This window comes from Phalacrocorax carbo, chromosome 3, assembly GCF_963921805.1.
Source record: "Phalacrocorax carbo chromosome 3, bPhaCar2.1, whole genome shotgun sequence".
Taxonomy (NCBI): Eukaryota; Metazoa; Chordata; class Aves; order Suliformes; family Phalacrocoracidae; genus Phalacrocorax; species Phalacrocorax carbo.
This window is the reverse complement of record NC_087515.1, coordinates 123,385,298-123,409,352: the sequence shown is the minus strand read 5'-3', so window position 1 is coordinate 123,409,352 and position 24,055 is coordinate 123,385,298. Positions and strand designations below refer to the sequence as shown.

General features: G+C 43.2%; 1 protein-coding gene across 2 annotated transcripts in view; it reads left to right on the top strand.

Annotated features, from left to right (window-relative positions):
- Window positions 1–24,055, top strand: part of RUNX2 (RUNX family transcription factor 2) — a 92,189-nt gene that overhangs the window by 33,379 nt on the left and 34,755 nt on the right. The window contains exon 4 of one of the 2 annotated variants that reach the window (XM_064448203.1): window positions 19,734–19,907. The exons of the other annotated variant lie outside the window; for it this stretch is intronic. Coding sequence (XP_064304273.1) covers window positions 19,734–19,907 — 174 coding nt within the window. The remainder of the gene's footprint in view (window positions 1–19,733; window positions 19,908–24,055) is intronic. 2 annotated transcript variants of the gene reach the window in all.

The following is a 24,055-nucleotide window of genomic DNA, read 5'->3' as shown; positions in this document are numbered from 1 at the left end:
ATGTCCCTCCAGTCATTCACTGAAGTGCTGGTGTAGAAAAGCTCGGGTAGAAAAGAAAAGCTGTGGAAATGGTGTTGGCTGGGGTGCAACCATAGAGTAAAGGGTACCTGGTACAGCCAAGAAATAACTAACTTCTCCAGTAGCGTACCCATCTCTAAAGGCTTACAGTTCACAGAGAAGCAGAGCAGACTACTAAAACTGTAATTTTTGAGAAAGTAGACTTAAATGCCTAGCGCTATTATAGCTAGAGCAATGAAAGGTTAGTGAAGGGAAGGATATAAAAGCACCCAGAAATACATGTGCAGCAAGTGCTAAGAGTTGGAGGGAAAAATAAGATGAATGGAAGACATCAGAGAAGAAATGTTTGCTGGTCTCTGTTGGTTTGTTTTCTAGAGGAAGCTGCCAGAAAATAAAAAAGAGGAAGAAAAGAAATTTGACTAGGTTTGTAAAGAATCAAATATGGAAAAAGGCGGGGAAAGAAATATGTGAATACTATTTGTGCTGCTAGCTATAAAATGTTCCCCTCTTAGTTGCTCCACGAAAAGCCAAGGATCCAGCATGTTTTGAATGATCGTATTGTCTCACTGATTTAAGTTCAGTAATTTCTAAGACATGGGACAGGGCATAACCTAGAGTGCTCTAGAACCTGCTAATAAACTCTGAGCAGTGCTGATGGAAAGAGTATGATGTCTAATAAGTCCATAATTTGAAGATTAATTGATGAAATGTCCCATTAAATTGTTATTTGCAGTGCTGGCCGTTTCCTGTAGATCTCAATACAGGGCAGATAGACTCTTTTCCTCCTTGAGAGGGTTTTGGATCTCCAAAAGTATTACCCATTAATTTTGGAGTATTGTGAGTCATGTTTTTAACACACTTTCTCCCCAGCCTGACATGGACAAGAGAGTCCAAACCTGCATATAGTAGTCAGGCAAACAGGCATCCAGTGTGTTCAGGTATGGGGAAAAAAGCTTTGCAGGTTCCATCTTCAAGACCTAAGATAAGTGGAAATCCCCATCAAGATAAGGAACGAACAGCCTATGCCATTTCTGAAAAGACCAAGGGAACACTGATGTTTTCCAAAGTTTTGCCTTCAGGGTGTGGCATAAAACTAAAGTTGTTATCATTTGTGGTCAGAGATCTCATTGTATTTTCACCAGCATATTAATGTTGGCCCATGAATGCCAGGCATTATAACCATACATGTAGGAGTCTTCACCGCTGATTCATGTGATTAGCACATTTTTATATGACTGCTGAGTTTCTACCTTTTGTGTAAAGTCCCCCAAATTATGTGTTGTTATTCATTGGCAAGGACAACAATTCTTGCTGGTCATTTGTAAAGCACTGGCGCTTGATTTTATTGCTAACCTAAGATTGGCTTCTTACACACAATCACGGTCCTGCCTGTTGGGCAGGTCTCTATGCAGGTTTGGTCTCACTTGTCTGGGTCAGACTGGGAAGAAGGTGTGTTAAATATATGACTTGTAATACTTCAAAATTAATGGGTAATACTTTTGGAGAGCCAAAATCTTCTCGAGAAAGAAGGTGACATTTTGGCTAAATGATTCCAAAGCAGGGCTGCATCTTGATAAATCAGGTTGTCTCTCTGAACTTTCAATTCAGCTGTCAGAAAGTTAAATCAATTTATAGAGTGAATCAGACTGCAGTTTTCCTGTCTTTTTTTTTTTTTTTCAGTCCTTATTTAAAACCTCAAAACCACTATGGGTAATTTCCCCAAGATCCACTTTAGACATTTGTGGCATGTAGCGTGAAGAGTAGGTGCAGCTGGCCAAACCCCAGCGCTCTTATCCTTTTGAGCATTTTCCTCCTGTTTTGGTGAATAACACAAGTAAAGCTGTCGCCCCTCTACCCACAAAACCAGACGCTAACTGGAGTAGCTGTATCAGCCCAAATCTTGCTTTTCTGGGAATAAGTGGGAGTTTTTCCATGAACTTGGGAGAGAACTGCATGTGGCCATTTCTACGGGGTTTAACCTCTGTCACCATTTGCCACACCTCAGTTGAAAAGCGATTCTTCTGCTGAGAGACCTTATCAAGCATGCAAAATTCACAAATATTGTTTAACCACAACGATCACCACAGGAAACGTTGGCCCAAAATTTAGGTTTTGTTTTGAAAACAGAAGGTTTAGGGGAGAGAGAGCATTGTTAAATCCATCTTGGACAAAAATATGTTTGTAGCTTTTTTTAGAGTATTACAGAAAGACAATGCCACTGCTAACATCTTCAGTATTTCTTCACTGTGTTGAAAGGCTCAGTCAGAGCGTTTTGCTCTGGCCCGGGACTGAGAAAGTACTGCTGACTTAACAAACCAACCTTATTTGGTTATATTAGTAAGGGCAGCTTTGATAATGGACAACACTTACAGTTTTATCAGCAATGCAATTGCTTTGTAGTAAGACGTATGGACGCCACAGCTAGGAGGGGGATCTTTCAGTTCCATGCTCCCCAGACTTGAAATGGGAGAAAATTGCCCAGAGCTTACAACACAAAGGGATAAATCATGGGAGGGAAAGCAGAGGGGAGACTGCCTTGCTTGTGCCACGATCAGGAGTTGAGCACAAAACCTCCGCCCTGTAGCAGAGCATCCTGTGCCCATCCCGCCTGCAAAAACCTAAGGTGGTGGCAGACACAGAGCCGAAGAATTGAGAACGGGATTTTATTGCTTACATTACTGTAATTTATCTGTAGCATAATGTTGAAATTGCCACTAGAAAATGATTAGAAACATGTTTCCTGCTCAGTTTCCTCACTGCTCAGGCCACACACATGCAGAGCGTGCCATTAACCGTTGCAGAGCTCCCATGCCCAGTGAAGGAAGGTGCTCGTTCAGTAGCCTCAAGCTGCGCCAAGGTTTGCAATTCATCAAGAAAACAACCCGTGCACCATTCTGTTGTGCCCTGTGGTTTGCTGCTGGTACATACCTGATTTCTGATCTGATCTCATAGTCCCACTTGCTTTTTTCTTTAAATTTACCTTTTTAATCTTAAGAAATTAGCTTTTTACACTATGAAAAATCCCCCAGTCTTGTGGAAAGCCTTCTTTCCCTTCCCTCACCCCTTTGCTACTGGGAATTATGTCTTTCTAACACCATGGGCAGATTGGCACACTAAAAGTATGTGTATGCTTTCGTCTGATTTAATTGGATTTGCTACTCTGAAATGTAGTTTGTTTGCTAATTCCATAAACTAGCTACTGAAACTAAAATCAGACACAGTTACCAAAAAAAAACCCAACCAAAACACCAGATTGCATTTTAGTCCAAAAGAGATATTTCCATGCTTTAAGGGTGGTCTCCCTTCTCCCTTTAAAATATCACTTAATTACTGTGTGTCTTGGTTAACATCCCTGTTTTTACAGGATTCCTGTAGTTTACATTCAAAGTTGGATAGGTGATGTTTTAATACGCGTTTTATTATTTCGAGTCAAAGTGGTTTCATTTTTCCTGGATTTTTACCCGTTGTTGATTGAAAGATTGGAAGTTTGATACTGCGATCTATCTAGTTGAGGGGAAGGATCAGCAGCCCAGGGTGGCTCTGAAAAAAAGTTCTCAGCAAAGTCTCCATATTGTGCTTGTAGCATGAAATTTAAGGCTATATTTAAATTTCCTTGTACTTAATGCGGGGCACGCATTTGTGCTTAAGTCCTGTGCTATTTCAGGGACAAATGTGGGAGGTAAAATAATTGCATAGCAAACCTCAGCAAGGGGAGAAGTTTCCCTCTGTAGTGATATGGTCGATGCTTTGCTGCTCCGTATTCTGGAAGCTTCAGTTGTCGTTTTGCTGTCTACCAGCCGAAGGGAATTAATGCAGCAGTCAGAGGCAAGCCTTATGCAATGCGACAGGTGCTAATCTTCCAGGAAATTCATCCTATATCCCACCCATTAAGGGAATTTTATGTAAAAATGGTTTAATGTCTCTTTAAAGGTGTCAGTGAGCGTGTGAGGACCACACAGCTTGGGTTCCACTGAAAGTAATGGAGTGAAATTGTCTGCATAATTATTTTAGTTGGATTGAGAATCTGCAGTCCTCTCTTGCTTCAGGAAATAAACCTCTGTTAAAACCATATGGCAGTATTCTCAGAAGAGACGTGATTACAGGGCCACTTCTCTTTCACATCTCCAGGCAGAGTTAGAGAAAGTTGTCATGTTTGTGCATAATTAATCCTTCTTTTTCCTTGTGAGCAGACACAAAAATGTCGTTTTTAGCATGTGTGAGGGTGCTGGTGTGTTTGTTTGCATACACATGTAAGCTTGCTGTTCAGTGTACTGAAGCAGCAATAAATGGCGCTGCCTCTGAACAAAAACTGGAGACACGGAAGGAATCATCATGTGTGCCCACCAAAACTGCATATCACAGAAACTCCATCAGAATGAGTTATGCTTCAGTTTAGGTCAAGCAACGGTACTTTTAGAAACTACAGCCAGTGGAAATGATGTTACCTTACTTTAAATGAAGCCATTTAACTCACCCATATGCAAAATAAAATACAAAGGGCAGGTTTTAATTACGGTGCACTTCATCCTTCTCCCTGGCATGTCACCTCCTGCCACTTTTACGGGTGGCTGTGGGGTTACCCTGGTCTGATGTGATGGGGGCCATGATACCTTTCGGCAATGCAGTGGTACCTCTGATCCTGCCGTGCTGTGGGACCGTGGTCCGGCGCCTGGGTCAGCGTGGGCAGAGCCTGGCTCCTTGTGCTCGGGGTACTCCCAGCTGCCATCAGGAGCTGGGTACCTGGCCTGGCCTGGGGAGCTGCTCCTTACAGGAGAAGGCCTTTGACCAGTTTTTCGTGTTGCTGTTTTTGTGAAAGCAGAGAAAGAAACATCCAATCACTAAATACAAAGGTGTGAAAACCACAAGGCTTGGTAGAGGTACAGTTGTCTTAACTGGTAGGTGAGCGAGCCTTGAGTTTCACTGTAAATTCTCTCTTACATCAGTTTTATACCAGTGTGCTTCCATTTATTTTAGTGAAGATTTATGCCACAATCAACAAGAAAGCAAGAAACATTATCAAAACATTAGCAAACAGTAATATCAGCCGTTCTCAAACACTATCAAGACACTTCATCAAAGAAAAGCAAAACCGGAAAAAACACTTTTCTCTGTCAAATCTGAGTGATGTGCAGGAAGTAAATTACCACCACACCTGTTCAGATGAGGCATTCAACTATCAGTATCATGGAGAAGGGAGTGTATTTTTCCTCCTGTATACAAGATATTTAATTTTAAACCAATGTCTTGTCAGAAATGCTGCCTGACGCTGGGGGGTAGACTTGACAGCAGATCACCCTTGGCAGTAGTTTGGCCATCTAAATCCACCAGGGATTAGAAACTGGGTTCAGTCCTAGTCTAATGTTTGTCATTTGATGAAAGGGTGTCGTTAGCACATTGAGTCTTTTGTCAAGGGAGGAATAACTTTTTTGTACATAAAAACTGCTCCGTGATGGGGACACTGACAGTTGAACTCCTTTTCTGCTGCCATGAGGAGAATAATCCCATGGGCCTTGTGGGAAGCCGGAGCGAAAGGACAAGGAATGATCCATCCTACCTGGAGAAGAGTTAAAAACCAAATTTCTTCCTTTGTCATAGCACTGAGCTCTCTGTAGACTTTTACAAAAAAATAACTTTCTTTTTTTAAGCCTTGACTTCCTCACAGTTTGTGTTGAAGCTGGAAAAAGTTTTCCATCCCTCTTTTCTGTTATTACCTTTTTACTTCATTTAAATTGGTTGAGACAGATGAGTTTTACTTGTAAAAAAACCCAAGGCAACACACCACTAAAAGATATCTAATTTCTTCAGCATCACCGGCGTTGCTTGTTTTACTTTTCTTGGACAAAAGGGGAAGAGCACTTTGCATTCTATTTTCCATTATTCTTTGAGGGTATTAAATCAGGATTGTGCTTAAACAAAAAGTAAACCCCTCATACATATGTGTTGTCCTGTAATAAATGGTGCCAATGGCTTGAGCGTGCCTTATTTTCTCCATGGAAAAAAAGGCAAGCGGTAGGGCTAAAAGGTATACTACACAGCTTGTATCTTAAAGTCCATAACCGAGGGATCAAATTTTGGCTTTGCAGACACATAACTGTAACCACTACAGTGGAAGCAGCTATATTATTCCTTTAAAATGAGTCATATGACATTAAAAACAAAGCAAATAATAAAAGTCAAATTTGTGTAAGCTGTAAAGACTTCAGGGCCAGGCTTCCTCCCGCTGAAGACGGTGGCAAAGCCTCTATCTGGCCGATGGTGGATGGCTTGGGCCCCATACAATTGATTTTTCCAATTGTAGATTCATACTTTTTTATCCTGTGAATTAAATGAGGATTTGCCACCTGCAAAATAAAACCCAAAGAAAGGAACTCTCTTTAAATAGAACAAGTTATTGAGATGATATTAATAGCACGGGGATGATGAGTATTTCCAGAATTTAAGTACTTCAGCGTTACTTCTGCCTGTTTTAAGAGAGCAGAATAAAATATCCTTGCCACTCTTGCATTGCAGAGATGTTTTCCACTGGTGCACTGTAGTGGGCATCCAAACTTAATGACTTACCAAAATAATAATAAAATAGTTAGAGATTATTCAAAGAATGTGCCAGTGATGATCCAACACGTTCTAACATCTTTCCAAGCTCAAAGCATATGTATAGGGAGTATCTATAGGTATGTATGTGCTTGTGTACATCTTTGAAAGCTATTAACTTCACAGCTGCCTGTTTGAACGACTTGTGATTTTTATAACTCAGCACTTACAGCTTCTGTTTCTTTGCTTTTCCTTTTGCCAGCAGATTGCACCCACAATGCAATGCCCAAGTGGATTTCTGTTTAGCAGTGAAATAATGCAGTAGTTACAGCAGGGTGAGAGCAAAGAATGTGAGCTATAATCTTTAAAAAATGAACTTGGGGGGGAAGCATCGTGCTTCTCAGGGGACTGGTGATAAGACAGAGATTTCCCTTTCTCGTATGCTACGTCCTGTCCAGTGACCAAAAACTAATGCCCTCTGAGATCCTGTGGTGTATGGGCAAGGGAGATTCATGAATTCAGAAATAAAAATCAGGTCCTGTTTGGACCGACCTTCTCTGCCATGACCACTTTGTACTTAATTCAGTACGATTAGAAGCAGTAGAAGAAGTATTTGGATACTACAGGACAAGCTCCTGAAGAGCTCCCTGCAGAAGCAGCCGGAGCCGTTGGAGGGGCCATCTTGCCTGCGGTAGCCCCAGCCTTTCCCAGGCTTTCCCCGGGTGTTCATCAGCGCAGTTTGCCGTGCCGTGAATGGCATTGCCCACTGCTTATGTTGGCCACCCTCCAGCTCCATCTCGCAGGCGCATCCCCCCCACCGCCTGCATTCCTGGGGATTTGTTACCTTCTGGTAGCCAAACGTGCAGGCAACCGGGGCAGGGGGCGAGATTTATTCTCCAGGACTCTATTTTCCTATTGGTTTTAAGTTCACGGGAGGCTCCCCGTTACTAAACAAACTTTACAACTGTCGGCAAAAGGGTCAGCCCCCTGCCAGAGCCCTTCAAAAAAAAATTACATTCCTCACAGCCAAATGCAGTTGTGTCACTCACCTCCCTCCCCGCTGTCCCCCCTGGGGCTTTCGGTACAAGGCATCGCCCCTGGGCAGGTTAAACACCTGGCTTAGGCACTGAATTAGCAACCTGCAAAGCCTGTAAGGACAGGCTTAACTTAGGCCAATGGCTTGCATCTCATGCACTTGCAACGCTTTGCTGAGTTTTGGGCACGATGTTATTAAACAGCCGGTCTGGGGCAGAGGCAGTCAGCCTTAGGGCTCAGGGGGTTTAACGTGAGATGGATGTATGTAGAGCTGGAGTTCTGTAGCAAGGACGGGATTTGTGTTTGTATAGCTCACAGCAGAATTTAGTTTCTCTTTTCTGCCAAAGGAAAAAAAAAATATCCAGTGGAGTTAGTTATGAATGAAGCACTTCCAGGAGGAAATAATACAAATAATGAGGCTGTCTTGTTGGAAAATCCCAGGATTTTATAGTCTCTCACTGTGTTGAGGAGTTCCCTATACTCTCATAGAAGACATAGGTTGTCCAAAACATTTGCTTCCAGGCTTAGCCTTTGGTTTTTTTTTCCTCAAGAAGTTTGTCATTTTGATGTCCCCTGTTCTTCATACTGGCATGGAGCACACAGGTTTTAGCAGAAGGGGGTGCCCAGGGCTACTCTGCGTGGGACCATCTCCCTTCGAGTAACCAGCAGATACACAAATAAGAAAGCAGCAACCAAAAGTGGTCGTGGACTAGTGACATGTTAATGGTCATCTGGACCTTCACCTGGGGACGCAGGAACACTCTTGAGCATTGGGCATGAAATTCTGCTTTTACTTCGTTGTGCCTCTCCTGAAAGCCAGTGGAAACGCAGAGTCATACTTGCTAAATTAGTGGTGAAATAGGTCTTGTAATATCCATTGTGAGGCAAAGAAATGACAGTTATTCTGAAGTTAGAGCCGTAGGAAACGCTGGCAGGGAGGACTTACGACCAGCGTTTCTAAACTCAGGTTCCTCGTGGTCTGGAATACCTAAGCAGACACAGCCTGCATTTCACTGTGCCCTTTCATGGCAGCTGGAGATGCTGAACATTTCGCAGCATCAGGCTCAGAGTTAGCATGAGCTGCCTGACTCCATGTACTCATGTTAAAAATATTGTGTACGTGACTCAACCAAGCACAGACAATCACTCAGTCCTAGAACAGTAGGGCTAAAAGAAACCTCAGGCGACCTAGTCCATTTTTCCTCAGAGGAAGTATTATATATACTTAGATCATCACTGACATCTGTCCAAATTCTTAAATCCTCCAGGACTGTGCCTTCCACTTACTTACCAAGTCTGGTTTTTGTGTTTTTTTTTCTTTTATACTTAAAAAGGAGTTTGCTAATATCATACATTAATCTCTTAAATCTCCTCTACCTCAAACGAAGCCAGCTTTTTCTTGTTCTCTTCTCAGCCGACATAGAGATCAATTGATTACCATTTTCTTTAGAAAACGTTTTACTCTTATCATGTCCTTTCCTGCTCGTCTCTTTTCTAGACTAAACAACTGTATTTCTTTCAACTTTTCCATGTCGGTCATACTTTCTAAATCTCTTATCACTCCTGTTGCTCTTCTCTGGATTCTCTCTCATTTGTCTGTATCTTAGAGGGCGGTGTCCCAAGCCGGATAAAGCAGTCCAGCTGATGCCTCACCACTTCTGAGCAGAGTGTAATAGTTACCTTCTATGTCTTCTGTGCAGCTCAGCCATTAATCTTCCCCAGAACTGCATTTACTTCATTTTTTGTTTTTAAAGACAGAATCCTATTACTGACTCACGTTCAACTTGCAGCTCCCTGCTACCGCAGATCTTCCTCTGCAGTGCTGCTGGCTAATAGGCTTGTCGTGGTGCATTTGAGCATTCGATTTCTTGCTCCAAAGTGTAGTACAAAGCACTTAACTTTTAGTGCATGCCCTTTTGCTAATGCCATGACAAATATCATTTCCCCAACTTGCTAAGATCGTTTTGAATTCTGACCCCTTTCTCCAAAACCTGGAGGACTCCGTCCTACTGGATGTCGTCTCAAGATTTTATAATTGTGCTTCGTATTGCATCATCCAAGTTATTAAATAAAATAATAAATACTAATTGGCTGAAGAGCACATAAAATACCTGCCATTTCATTATCGCTAGTGATAGTCAGCAGGCAACGTTGTGACACCGAACTCCCAACCACGTATCCCCTATGGCTGTGTTTTAGCCTTTAAATGACGCTTTCTTTCCCTCAAAGACTTGAAAGCAGAGGTTAATCCATCCCGGCTTCCACCTGACACAGAAATGCCCCTGCTGGCATTGGCAGATAGAGGTGGAGCGTAACAAGGGGAGAAAAACTGCGACTCACCTCCAGGACTGCTGGCAGGATCTTCAGGCCAACTTTTCTTCTCTTAAGCCCAGCTGCATCATTTATGTGCTGCTTAAGGCTGTCCATTTTCAAAACTTGCGCATCGTGTAGGTGCTTGTGCAAGTGCCCTGATTACACAGAAAGCTGGATACCTTCTGCAAAGTGAAAGTTGCCCCAATAAACCCATTTATTTCCAGCAGCACGAGACTTTTTTGCACAGTTAGGTGTATAAATAAGAGCAAAAAACAGCATTAAACATAATTTTTACTGGGGAAACCACCGATTCTTTGTACCTTTCAGGAGGAAGAAAGGGCGAGATCCATTAACTGTCATTACAAATTTGATACCACAAACCTAAGCTCATGGAGCCGCCAGGAATCTGTCAACCTTTTAAAGGATACGCCTGGTTATAACATTCAAAATAAAAAAAAATTATAGATTTTTGTGGAAAACACTGATGGGCCAGCAGCTAAATGACATTTCTCAATAGTCAGACAGACTCCACACCAGCTGAATAGATGTCCGATTTTAGGACAGGTTAATTGTTTTCTGTGCTATGCATAGGAACAAATAATACTTGGCCTATTTTAGTTACTGAGTAGGAAAAGATGTTTGAGGGTGGTTGTTTTTTTTTTTTTCAAGGCTGCTACATCCTGACTTCTGCCTCCATATAGCCCTAGTGTAGGTGCCCCTTATATAACAATAACTCGACGCTACTCAAAATACTTGGCGCTGCAAGCAGGGGAGTGGAATGCAATAAGAACACTTTAGCAAGTCTGAGGGTGAGTAAACTCCAGTAGTTTTGGAAGGAGAGGGTAGGTTTTTCAGTGTATGTCTCTCCCTTACTTGGCATTCGCAGACAATAAGAATACCAGGATTAACATAGTAGACTCCGTTTATTACACTTGGGTGGATAAAGCAATTATCTGTCTATCACGGCTGTAGTAAATTGTGCAACAGCATTAACATGGGTGGATACATGGATAAGTGCTACTCTGCTACAGAGGGTGCTGATACACAAGATAATCCTTCAAGTCGAACTTGTAAAGACTGTTTTCTTTTGGAGTTTATATCATGTTACTCCCGCCAGTATAGATTGAAATGGCATCTTTTTTATTTTTAACCACGTTTTCAGGTTTCTTTAGCCATCTGAATTTTATTAGTAAGGTTATTTTAGAAATATCCTACTTTAATCAAGTTTAAACAATCTGCTTAAAACCTGCTGCATGGATATAAACACAGTAGTCTTCTAACGCACCAAAACAATCTGTTGAAAGATACAGTGCAAACACGCACACATCCATCTATTATTGCTTAACAGTTGTTTCTTCCATGCCTGAATTCCCGTTGTAACCGCAGCATTCAGCCTGCAATACGCTCTTGGTTTTGGGGGTGTAAAAGAAAACCAAAAATGAAAATGCACCTTATTGGTGTCTAGAGAGCAGAGCGGCATAGCATCTGAGAGCTCTTCGACTAGATTTGAACTAAGCGCCTTAAATCTGGTTTAGGGGCTGTGTTTACATCGCCCCCCCACCCTTTTCATTCTTTTAAAGTAATCAGATTTCGCAAGCGTTAAGAAAACCGTCCCCTCCTGCCAGCTGGAGGGAGGCCAGTTCAAGGAGATTTCTTTTCTCTCCCCCCCCCTCGCCCCCTTGGTTTGCTATGATCTTTACTGCCTGTCGCCGCAGCAAGCCACAGAAGTTGGTGGGCTCTTTAAAGGATAGCTACCTTTGGGGGCGGAAAAAGCCTTATTCCTCAAAAGATACTGCTGCGTTAAGATGAGGATGATAAAGTCAGAATGAGGAGCTCTTGCACTTTTGTGGGACAGCCCTTGCTCTCCCTCTTCCCCCCGTCTGCTAAAAAAAGGGGGAGGAGACGAGTGAGACCGTAACAGATACCAGCATGCAAAGGGAATTAAGGCAGGGACCGAGACTTGCGTGACAGTCTCTGTTTATATGAGTTGTCTTTAATGTCTCTGAGCGGTGATGCCGGCAATGTTTAGCTAGTTTCCTGGCACACGTGCACACAGATTCCTTTGTGTTCGTGAAGGATGGATAAAGGTGAAGGCAGAGCATCATGGTGCAAGGGGGGTCCCACCTGCTCCCTCCCCAACCCAGACGGTTTGTACTGATGTTCATACAGGGTGTTGCTCAGCTTTGCAGAACAAGCTTCAAGATCCAAGTCAGAGTTCAAAAGCTTTTCAAAGAGAAAAAAAGAAAGAAAAGAAAACCCACTACAGCAAGGGGAGAGCTTGCTCATTTACTGGCGGGCCGTGGCCGTACCGCAACAGAGGGGCAGAGCAGAGGGCAGCGTGGATCCCGCAACCCTGGGATGAGTTGAAGGGTGGGAGGGGACCGGTGCAAAAGCAGTCCCACTCAAACCCCTTCCTGCTTTGCTTGTCCTTTTTCTCAAAGCACCTTTTTGGTTTCATTCGTTAAATCTTCCGGTTTTGCTGTTTTAACACAACTTCCCTTGCGCAGACTTCCTGGCAGCTCAGCCCCTGCCGCATGCCCCGTATCAGTCCCTTGTCTGCCGGAGGAGCAGCCTGCAGCCCTGCTCCGAGCAGGCATTTTTCACCTCTCTACGTAGAGAAATTTTGGGAGCAAGAGGCTCCTTCGCAGCTATTGCCATTTGCTGAAAAACCCCGACCTCTGGGTCTGTCTTACAGCTAGATGCATGCTTTTCACAGACCCCAGCTGAATTTTAAAAACCTTTATATGCAGCACTTTATATCATCAAAGGCTTTGCAATGACTGAATTAGAGTCATTCCCATGGGCACAGGGGGACACAGGTTACACACCCATGGGATCATTCCTCCTCACCCTTCCTGCCCCTTCCTCCCTTCGACCTGCTGGAAGCTCTGACTTTGTCCCATGCTGGGAGGGCTGCCTGCGAGATGAGCTGAGTCGACATTTGCTTTTCTCCCAGTAAGTCCATGGGGAGATGACCATCAACACCAGAGATGCTCTGCGGGCTTGACCTCTACGCTGAGATTCAAACCTGCCCCAGCCTCTGCTCACCCCTGGTTGGAGCCACAGCTCTGGGAAGACCGTAGCATAAGTGGCTCCCCTGGGAGGTGGATCTGGCCCTTTTGGAGCTGTACCAATAGTCTGCAGACCTTCAGGAGAGAGGGGTCAGGGAGGAGGAACTCAGTGGGACTTTGGCAATGGGCCACGTTAGATCCGCTGTATAGGAACTGAGCCCATCCGTGGTGCACGTTCCTCTGTCTTTATTTATTTCCATTCCCTGCAGTAGTTTCAGCTACAGGGCTTACCTGCTTTGGGTAAAAAAAATATGTCTTTTTTTAAGAACAAAAAGAGGCAGAGTCTTGTTTTCTGCCTACATCTGAGTGACTCCTATTGACACTAATAGGGCTCTGTGTACAGTCGGGAGAATAAGCTCTCCAGTCTAATGCAAACTGGTGCCCTCAGCTATTTAAAAAACAAACTTTTTTTTTTCCATTGAGTGAATTAACTGCAGTTGTTGCACCTATGTAGCTCCTTGTTTTATGAACTATAAGAACCTTTCCTATGCACAGCCTATGGCCTAATTATGTAATTATGTCTCTTGGGTGGATTATATTTTCTTCTCATAATTGTGTCTTTACCCAAGAGACTGGAAGGGTTCCAAACTTTTCCCTTTCCTGGGTAAAAATTGTTTGGCTCTTTTGTGTTTTGAGTTTTTTCTGTCATGAACTTTGGTTTGGGTGCTTTTGGTAGGACTGGGTGGGGGGAAGCCAGCCTGGGGATGACAGTTTGTCACAAGACAAGGGACACAAGAGGGACCCTTGTGGCTTGCTTCAGAGATTTTCCCTTGCAAAGAGCTGATGTGTGTCTTCTGGGCTTTTGCTGAGTTATGGCTCTCTTATTTTTACCTCCAGAGCATAGATTGACACTGCTTTGGAGCGATATCTTGCTGCAATGATGTATTGTCTGGAATTTGTAACAGAACAATGAATATTTTTGCTTCATGCTGAATGCTCGGCATTATTCAGTCCCTGCACAGCAGCTGTTAAGAAGCCTTAGGCTCAGGTCTCAATTCCGTGGCATAAATGTGGCTCCCTTGACCTCAGCTTTACAGGCCTGTAGCTGAATTCACAGTCAAGCCCATATCAGTATCTGCCAGTTACATCTGATCCACAGGAGCAAATGGGATGAAATGCAGGAAGACATCTAAAGAGAATTTAATGAGAATTTGTGATGAAGTTCAGAGGACATGTAACCTCTCTTTTTCGTGGTGTGAAATTGTCTTGTACAGCGTCTACACAGAAATATGTCACTAGTGGGCTAGTGTTAAAAGAGACACAATTAGAGTGCTTGTCTCAAAGACATATAATGTTAGTATGAAAAAACCGTGCCATTCTTTACCTTTTTAAAGCACTTTGAAGAACAGTGGGAATAATCAAAACTTGGGTTCTTGGGCTCTGATGTGCTTCTCGAAGTCAGGGAAAGCTTGGGATGTACAGGCTATAAATTCACAGCTTGTAAACTGGGGGATTCTTCTTCTTTCTTCCACTCCTTAGCCTGAAGGAAAGCCCCCTTTCCATTAAAGTTTTCTTTTTTCTCAATCTCAGCACTGAACCCAGAGCTATAGAAAGCCTCGGTTACTGGCCCTGGCTTTTGAAGGATTTTTGTTTTGTTTGCCCTTTCCAGCTCTAGTCACTCCATGGAGTGACTCTCCAGGCTTCACCAGCTGATGCTGAGCATGCTCATGACATAGAGCAAACACAAACCAGGGTGGTATTTCATGTTGGGTCATCGCCCTCCATTCTGCTTGGGGTGTCCCAGCGAATGTGTCCCCAGCAGGTGAGAGCCCAGGTTCTTGCTTTCATGACCTTTTTGCCTTCCCTTGGCTCTTTTGCGGAGACACCTGACTCCCACGATACTTCTTGTTGTTAAGGCAAAAGCAAAAAAGATAGAACTGGGCGATGACTGAAAATAGCTAACCCACTTGAGAGTGATAAAAGCATCTGTTGAAAATCTGGTAACCAGATCTCCTTGGTACCAGAAAAAAAAACACACACACACAAAAAAACTGGTGGGTGGTGTACACGGTACAAAGAAAGGGAGTCCCTGAGTGTCAGCATCTGGCGAGGCCACGTGTAGCATAATCTGATTAGTTTTCAGTTCCACACCCACAAGCTGAAAGATAAAAACGCACACCCCTCCTCCCCGAGGAGGTAAAAATCTTCAAGCATCAACACCACATTTACATTCTGCAAGTCAGCCTCTTCCATGGCCCGATTTACATCTTGACTTCTCCAGTGGAGCGGTGGAAGTTCATTGATGAGAGACGAGCTCACGTCCCTTTCCAGTTATCACATCCAGCAGACTCAGGATTGCCTTGCTTTGATCTGTGAGACGTTCCTTCATTTAGTTTAAACTGAAATGATTAAGCTGGAGATGAAGCCTCCTCACATCTTCTGCCATGCCTGGGATGTGATAATTGAACATTAGCTTCTATGGGCCATTTTAACTTGTTCTGAGGCTGTCCTGGACTGGCGAGCTGAAGCAGCAGTGCAGGCACCATCTGGCAGGCTGCAGTTTGCGCTGACTTTATTGCCCTCTCTCTGTACTATTTTCTGGTTTGATTCATGTAAAATGGCCAAAATTGGTACTGGGGTGGATTAATGGCAATGCTGTCTGTCTCCAGAAACTAATACTCAGGCTGGTGTTTGGCTTGAAATAGCCGAGTAGCAGTGAGAGACTAAAATATTGCTCGTCATTTTGGAGGGAATAATGGATTTCTAATATCTAACATGTTTTGTACTATGACAACAGACACATCAGAACAGCTTGTATTACTTTTGCCTATTAACTCTCATTTTTTCTCATCTCTTTCCCATCTCCTTGCCTATGACCTGCTCTATCCCAATGGCCACTGGGTCCCATCCTTATTCAGTGACTCATGGGTCAGTCTCAATCTTTTTGACTGCATTCTGTATCCAGGAGTGCTCATGTCCATAAACATTTTATCCCCCTCCAAGCCCAATCCATTCCACAAAACCATCTCTGTAACAGAGCAACTAGCGCTAAATGCAGTGTTGCAGGCATTGGGATAACTGCAACATTACTTTATTCTATTCTTTAAGTAGCTTTTATATTGCTTTTTAACGTATTCACGGCTGCAGCAGATCACAGATTCTCCCTGAGCTATCCACACTTGCTACCCTAATCTTTTTTCCTGAAATAAAATTACGCCTCATGACTGAGACCAAGGAATACAGCTTTTCTTAGCACACTCCCCTGGGATCAGGAATTTCTCTGTCAACGGACACATATATCAATGAGAGATGAAAAGCAGCTTGTGGAATGAGTTTTAAACATGTATCACATATTTCATTGCTGCTGCTTATGTGCTACTCAGAAGGCCTTTTTAGAGTGTTTTCAGCCCATACCTCATGGCTTCTCTGTACTTAATAGGATTTTTTTCTTTTTTTCTGCACAGGAATCAGGGCAAGAGATTTATTTAAGTTGCCTACACTTCTTTGTGAGCACCTCCTGCATATGAAGTTTTTGTTGAGTTTCCTGCTTACTTTCAGTGTGAGCACGTCTTAGCTTTTATCAAAGCGTAGTAACCCATAACGTGCAAAGCTGTAACGTAATCTCATCTCACTGGGACATTTCGCTGGGGGAGTGTGGCTCCTTCTGTGGATCTCTTTGTCACAACATGACTCCGTGTTACAACCCTAAATTTTAAATGTCCAGAAGGGGAAGGCAAGTCTGCCTTCAGCCCCTTGCTGGTTCCTGGGGACTGGCAGTTCCATTGATGCCTGGGGTCTTCCAGATGTGCAAATAGCTCTCTTCTCCCTACTTTTTTTTTTGGGGGGGGGGGGTGGTGGAAAGATGACAACACCCAAGCCCACACATCTCTAGATTGTTTCAATTCAACCAGATGTGGGAATCTTTCTTCTTATTTCTTCCCCCCCCCTCTTTCCCCCCCCTTTTTTCTTCTTTTTCCCTCGCTGCCTACGCTAAAGTGCACTGCTATCCTGCTGAATTTTGTCTTTCTGTGATAGACCTAGTTCATTATAAAAATAATACATGTAATTAAATATAAACTGTTTTCTAGCAAAGCTATGCACAGGCAAACAGAGCATGATGGAAACAAAGCTGGGGTTATCGGGCACAGGTTGATGCAGGAGTGGTGACCTATATAACAAGTGTTCATTGAGTCATCTGAAGACTATTAAAATACCTTGTGCACCACTTTGTTAGTGATTCTTTAGCAAAAAGGGCACTGTATGAACATTGCACAGGATTTTTCTACAAAAATTCAAAATAAATTCACTTTGGGGGTGGATCCATTCAGCCCTGGCACGTGAGGCCAGAGGTAGGCTAATCATGTTTGTCCTATTTTGAGCCCCCTTGAATTTGCCAAAATCTGATGAGGAATGAGTAGAATAGAAAAGGGGAGGAGAAAGAGGTGCCTTTAAAGTACAGAGTGGCAAATACAGCTGGCAAAGGGAGTAGCAAATACATAAAAATTGTGGGGGAAAAGGGAATGGAGAAGGAGAAATCCCAAGAGAATGCTGACTGCGTGCGCGTGTGAAAGTTGTTTCTTCAGATTTAGCAGCACCCAACTTGTACAAGTTGTAATTTAAATAGATAGAAAAGATAATGCTAAAGACTACCAGGTTAGATGTTATCCCGTTAATTAAGCTGCCATTCCGGAGTTGTTACAAGCCCACCAAAAATCATTCCCCATTTAAAGTGATTGATACCTCCTGAAGGGAGGAGTAGCCACCCATGTCAGCCCTAACACTGAGCAGCACCTTCTTCTTAAGGAGAAAGCTCCCGCCTACCCCATGCTTTTAGACTGAGTCATCCTGGGGGAGAAAAATTGTACTTCAAAGTACAAAATAATGGGTCAACTAATTAATTTTTTTAAATTGCTAGAGAAGTTTCTCCAAAATTAAATTCCATCCAGTTTCTTCTCATTTCCCAGCCTGAATCCTTCACTTCTCTATCTAGAACCATGATTTCTCTGAATCTGGCTTGGATTTAGCTGCCTACTACTGACATTGCTTTGCCTCTATGTCATGTAGGCACCATGGTCCCAGTTAGATGATGTGAACTCATGTACTTCAGATCTGTGGTGAAAGGTACCATTAAAGGCATTTTTTAAAAAGTGGTAGTCTGATAGTCCAATCTCAAGATTCAATGGCCTCATTTATGTTTTTAAAATAAATTAACCAGTGCCAGATTTTGTCCTCTGGCCCTAAGACTGATGGGACAATCTGACTGCGTTTGCAAAGCTGAACTCTCATGGCCTGCAGGCAGGTGGCTGTGTTCACACTGCTGAGGGAAAACACAGATTATCTCAAGCTGCTGTGGATCATCTGGAAGGGTTCAAGCCCAAACCCTACCAGGGACCATTCTTATTGTTAAACGCATGAAAATATCCTACCCAGTTGTTACTGCTTGTGCCCGTGCCCTAGCACTGCTTACAGGGATGGAGGCAGACTTGGTTCTGGGTGGCAGTCAGGGGGTCTGGGCTCCTGTTTCGGCCCTGCCAGAGGCTTTTTGTGTGACCTTTGTCGGTAACTTAGGGTAAGATTAATTCCATTTAATGTTGACTAAAGGTGAGGGTGTCTAATTAAACTAGTCATGTGTGCTCCCTCTCTGATCAGAAGGAAGAGAAAGCAAATTCAGAAGGTGAATCATCCCATTTTAAGGCTGGTGTCAGAGACAAATGAGATGAATTGCCCTCTGGAAGTAGCTATTTCTTTCCATTAACTGTAAAGGAAGTCTACATTAGAAGAGTTTAGACTACATGCCTGAGTTATGAATGGCTAAAGTTATGTAAAATTAGTCCTGACCTTAATCTCTATGCATGCCTGTTTCTCCATATGTTGAATGATAGAAATAACACCTTCTGTGCCTCACATTCAAAGGCACCACTGGGTGAGGAGTATCCTATAACTACTGTGGAAAGAAATTAAACCTAGGAGCAAAAATACAACAATTAGAGAAGTAAAGCCTTTACACTGAAAACATCTCAATGACAATATGAGCAGACCCAGCTGGGGCATCCTGTTGCTTTTGCCATTCTTTCCCTTTGCATTTTGACAATCAAGCACCCCAAAATGAGTGTTCCCAATGTGGCCATATGGCAGCAGGGCAGTTAGCCTGTTTTGGGGGAGAGAAGTAGGAACACAGAAGAAGGGCAACCATGCAAGGGAATGTAGGACCCAGACTTGGCCAGCAGCTTTGAAGGTTTTCCTTGCAATGCTGCTCTTCTCAAATGACAGTGACTATTTACTTTTTGGAAAATCTCCCAGAGGAATGAAAGCTAATGACTAACTGTGACAGAGTTAAAGTTAAAAAATAAGGGGAGAAGAAAAGCTCGCATTTTCTTAGCAAAAATCCACAACATATAAACAAGGCATGGAATAATTGTCCCGCTTGATAACTTGTACTTACATATGAGGCTTGCTTAGGGAAAACAGAGTTTGCCCCTTAAACTACCTCATGTAGTTAAAGGAGAAAAAAAGAAAAAAAAAAAAAAAAAGACAAGAAAGACCTTGTGTGAGTGTCCTCGTAAGTGCTTATTTTGATCCAAATTGCACCATGTCACACAGCTGTACGGGCGCAGTTGTTCTCCACAAGGCTTTCGCCAGCACAACCAGGCCCAAAACACAGATCACCCCATCAATGTCGCTGTGTTATCGGGGTATCTGAGGTACCTATGAATCCATTAAATCTAATAACAGGTCCTTAGAGGCCATTTTGGGTGTTTTTTGGGGGTGTGTTAAATTACCAAATCTTGTTATTAACGCTTTTATTTTATGATTTGCTGTTTCCAGGGCACAGACAGAAGCTTGATGACTCTAAACCTAGTTTGTTCTCTGAACGCCTCAGTGATTTAGGGCGCATTCCTCATCCCAGTATGAGAGTAGGGGTCCCGACCCAGAGCCCACGGCCCTCTCTGAACTCTGCACCAAGTCCTTTTAATCCACAAGGACAGAGTCAGATTACAGGTAAGAGACAGAACCATAGGTTTGGCTTGCACAGGCAACGGTAGTAATTGCTTACGGATATTTGTGTCTCAACTGCAGTAAAAGAGGCTGTTACAGAGTGAGAGATGTGTTCCAAGCAAAGCTAGATGGGAAGTGGATTTTTCTATAGTGTTTGAAGCTGAAAATGTCTTTCTTTTTTTTTAAATACCTTTTTCCATAAGTCCAAAAGAGTCCAAAATAGTCAATCTGGGTAAATTAAGTAGGAATCTGGTGAAATTCTAACTGCCACGTTGCTCTGCTTTGTCATCTGTGTGTGCAATAGTACATATTAGAATGAACATTTTTAGTCAGCATTTTTATTTTTCACTGGTGTTGAGGGAAGCGGCCAGCATTTAATGGTCTTTCTATCAGAATTATAATACAATCTTCTCATGTGGCGGTTTCCTTCTAGCACCAGTGTTGACCACTGTTACAATAAACGAACTGGGTTATGGAGAAATCTCCAAAGGTTGCTCGTGAGGGTTGTATGCAACATTTATGATTGCATGCTGAGAGACAGTCTTCATTGTGCTGAGAGAAATCATAAAGTACCATGTGTCACAGATTATAAGACCAAAATAAGATGTTTAACTGCAGCTATGCCAGAAGTTTGCAACAAAACTGGGAAGCCTACAATATAAAACGATCTTGTCATTTTTCTAAATTCAGAGCTGGTTAATTTTTTCAAGAGAGTGTCAAACAAGCTCCGGCATATTTGTGTCTATCCAGGATGTGAAAAGGTCTTGCCCCTGAGCAATTCACTTGCTAGAACTGTTGGAGAACTTCACCTAGATGCAAGTCCATCAACAAAACTTTTGGCTCCATTTACTAGACCAGTCTAAAACTCAGTTTTGCTGCTATGGTTGCACCTATACCAGGAGACCTTTGCCAGTCTTATATACTGGTATTCCTTCACCGGTAAACACTCCTAGTATAGACATAGTCTTTGAGTCAACCTAGGAAGATTTCTGGTTTCATGTTTCAAGTGGTTTTGACAAGATACCAGCTGAAACTTAGCGGTTTTAACAAAGTGTTGTGGCTTTCTTCTTCTTTCTTTTTCTTGTTTTTTAAGTTCCACTGGTTTATTAATTTGCAGTAAGAAAGAGAAGTAAGTGGGTTAATTTGAACCCAAAGCACTCAGAGAATTGAAACAAAAAAGTTGTTCCCATGAGCTGTGGCAAAGTTCTCCCAGATCTAGAAGTCTAGCTTTAACTAGCATAAAATGTTTATAAAATATTAAATATGTCAATAGTACCCATAACAAGGTACCTGCTGCCCACCAGCTTCCCAGAGCAGGTTTTTTGGCGGGGCTTAGTGTTTTATTAGTTGGACATGTGAAGTCAGGGCTCTTATGCATATCATTTTCTGGGTAAGAACTGCCAAAATAAAGCCCAATATTTTTTCTAACCTACTGTCTTCTGCCTGGCAGTGTTTGGGGACATAGTTCCTGAGAAAGCAGCAGGAAAAAATGGGGCTATAATCAGCTTTTTTCCTTCTTCCTTATGCCTCCATAGTTTACCTATTGTGCAATACTATATCTAGGAACGAAGGAGGGTGAAATTCTTTCTGACCCCATCTGGTGATCAGCTTATGCCCTGAAGCACGAGAACTGAGATCCCCTTGTAATTTTCTTCCTAGCTAAGTGTAACCTCATATGCTGCTCTCATTCACATAAATGCCTCCTGTAGAAAATGTTCTGCTGGGTTTGATTAATAGAGTACTTCTCTGCCTCGTTATGAATCAGCAGCAGCATTTATAGATCCGGGAGGTGAAAACTTCAGATGAGCTTTAAATAAGCCTGTCTGGAAACAAAGCTGTGTGGCATTCGCTGCCTTCTCTGCAAATTTAAAAGTCAGCAGTTCAAAGTACCAGCTGAGACTTCATCGAGAGAGGGAAGATGTGGTGCTGGTTGGGCAGAGGGAGGTGAGCCGAACCGAGGAAGGCAAGCTGACTTTCCCATCTATTGTGGATTATGTCCTTTTCTTGATGGATAAACTCATGGTTGTGGGGTACTTTAGAATCCCAAATTGCTCTCATTTCCCCCAAAGCAGTGACGACTCGTCTGCTTATTAAAGTTTGCAGTGAATATGGGGCTGTGCTGTGGTTCAATACAGTATTTGCCATGTTATTCCCCACCCTTGTCTCGTCCTCAATTTAGAAAAGTCGAACACCCAGCCCTCAAAGGCTACTCATTAGCTTTCTGGTAGCCCTCCCATTTAATAAGGCGATTAGTGTGAGCGTGTTACATCGGCGCGAGCTCTGAGAATTGCGCTGGCTTCCTCACAAGGCTTTTTGGTGCTTTTCAGGACGTTGATTGTAATCTGTAAAGCTCTACGCGCTTTGATGTTCTACCAAAGTGGATGCTTTTTGTGGACCGTCCCTCAGAGTTCTTCTGAGATGAATAGATGCTCGTTGCCACACAAACTATGCCAACGAGAGACAAACCGTGCTGCAGACGAGGCACCTCTTTGATCGGGCGTTAGGTGACCCTGGGAAATTGCTAAACACCCGCCTGTTTGGTGTGGTAGTAGGGAGTGAGCTGTCTGGGCTGTCCATCCCCACCAGTTTCCTTGTTGTGGTGCGATATTCAGTGGGAGTTACCCACTGGCTTCTTAACATGGTCACTGCGCTGGTATGGCTCGGGTATGTATTAAAAGGAGAACAGACCCTTGTCCAAAAAACAAGGATTATTTTATTACCTTTATTGGAATTAACCAAGCATTCCTTTAGAAATACCTTTGTTTCTTAATCTTTTTACCTAGTAATTTAGGGAAAATAATTAATTCCCAATAACTTTAACAGTAAATACTGGTTTCCCGTGACAAAATCCATATTATTACTAGTAAGCACATAAACTGTTTTTGTTTCGTTCCACTTGAGGTCTTGCATAGCTATTGCATGATTAAACAGAAATAATATTTAAAGCCTGGCTCGCCCACACCTGAGTCTGGAAGAACTCAGCACTTTGGGGTTCACTCTTATATTTCTTTTCTCTGTCTAGGTTGTGTTTATTTTCCCAGGGTATCAGAGTACAGGTTTTTCAAATCACGGCACAGTCCTAAGCCTACCGGCGGGCCGGGCTGTGGCAGTACAAGGCACAGAGTTGCCCTTATTCAACATGGCATTTTAACTAGGATTCTGCAAAAGCAACATCGAAGGGTCATTAAAAAACAAATCGTCCAATAAGCAGATGCCTTTGCTGAGGCAATGCAGATTCAATTTGAACCCCGCTTGCTGCCTGTAAATCAGGAATCCTGTCTGTTCACATTTGGGTACTGGTATATTTGCCTCTTTTTTTTTTTTCCCTTTCCCTAATGGCACTCGCACAACTTGCTCACATATCCGATTACGTTCCCGTTCAGACACTGAGCAGTTGCAGCAGTGTTTCAGTATGAAACGAGGAAAACTGTTGTTTTTCTAAAATGCAACGGGTGAGGATTAGCTTCTATCGGCCAGAAAAAGCCACGGGCGTAATGGCAGGAATGTGGTTGGCGCGAGGACCCCAGCGGCTGGGCTGCGGGGACTGTGAAGTGGGAGTTAAGTGAGGTTTCATGCTCCATCACCACTGTGGCACCGTCTGATCTATAGGCAACCTGTGACTTTCATCACTGAAATAACAGCACTCAAAAGCAGGTCCTGTGAAATCTTGGGTTTTTTTCCTTTCCCTCTTCCCCTTCCCATGCACTTCAGGGATGTTACACTTTTGTTTCTCATCATTGTTAGCGCTGTAGGAAGTGGATTTAAAGCCTTCAGAGATGGCTTACCTGGAAGTTAGTGGGGAGACCCACTAACCACTGGCAGACAGGGACTGGTTTCCGGGGTGGTGTACACTGAGTCTGCTGGGAAGCCCATGGGCAGAAAGCACCTCCAACTCTCAGATGGAGGATGGGGATGGTGCCAGCTGGGCCTTCCTTAATTCCCCCGTTCAGGACTTGCAGGCAATGGGCTGGACACTGCCCTTTTGCAGAGTCAGGGAGAAGGCAGAAAGCCGTGCTCACCACAGCATTGTCCTGGGCTCTGGATATGAAGCTATGCAGCATCTGCCTCAAAGACCAGTACGTTCTCCAAGACCATCAGCTGCAGGGCAGGTTTGAAACAGAAACTGTGCAGCTGTTATTAGACCGGCACTA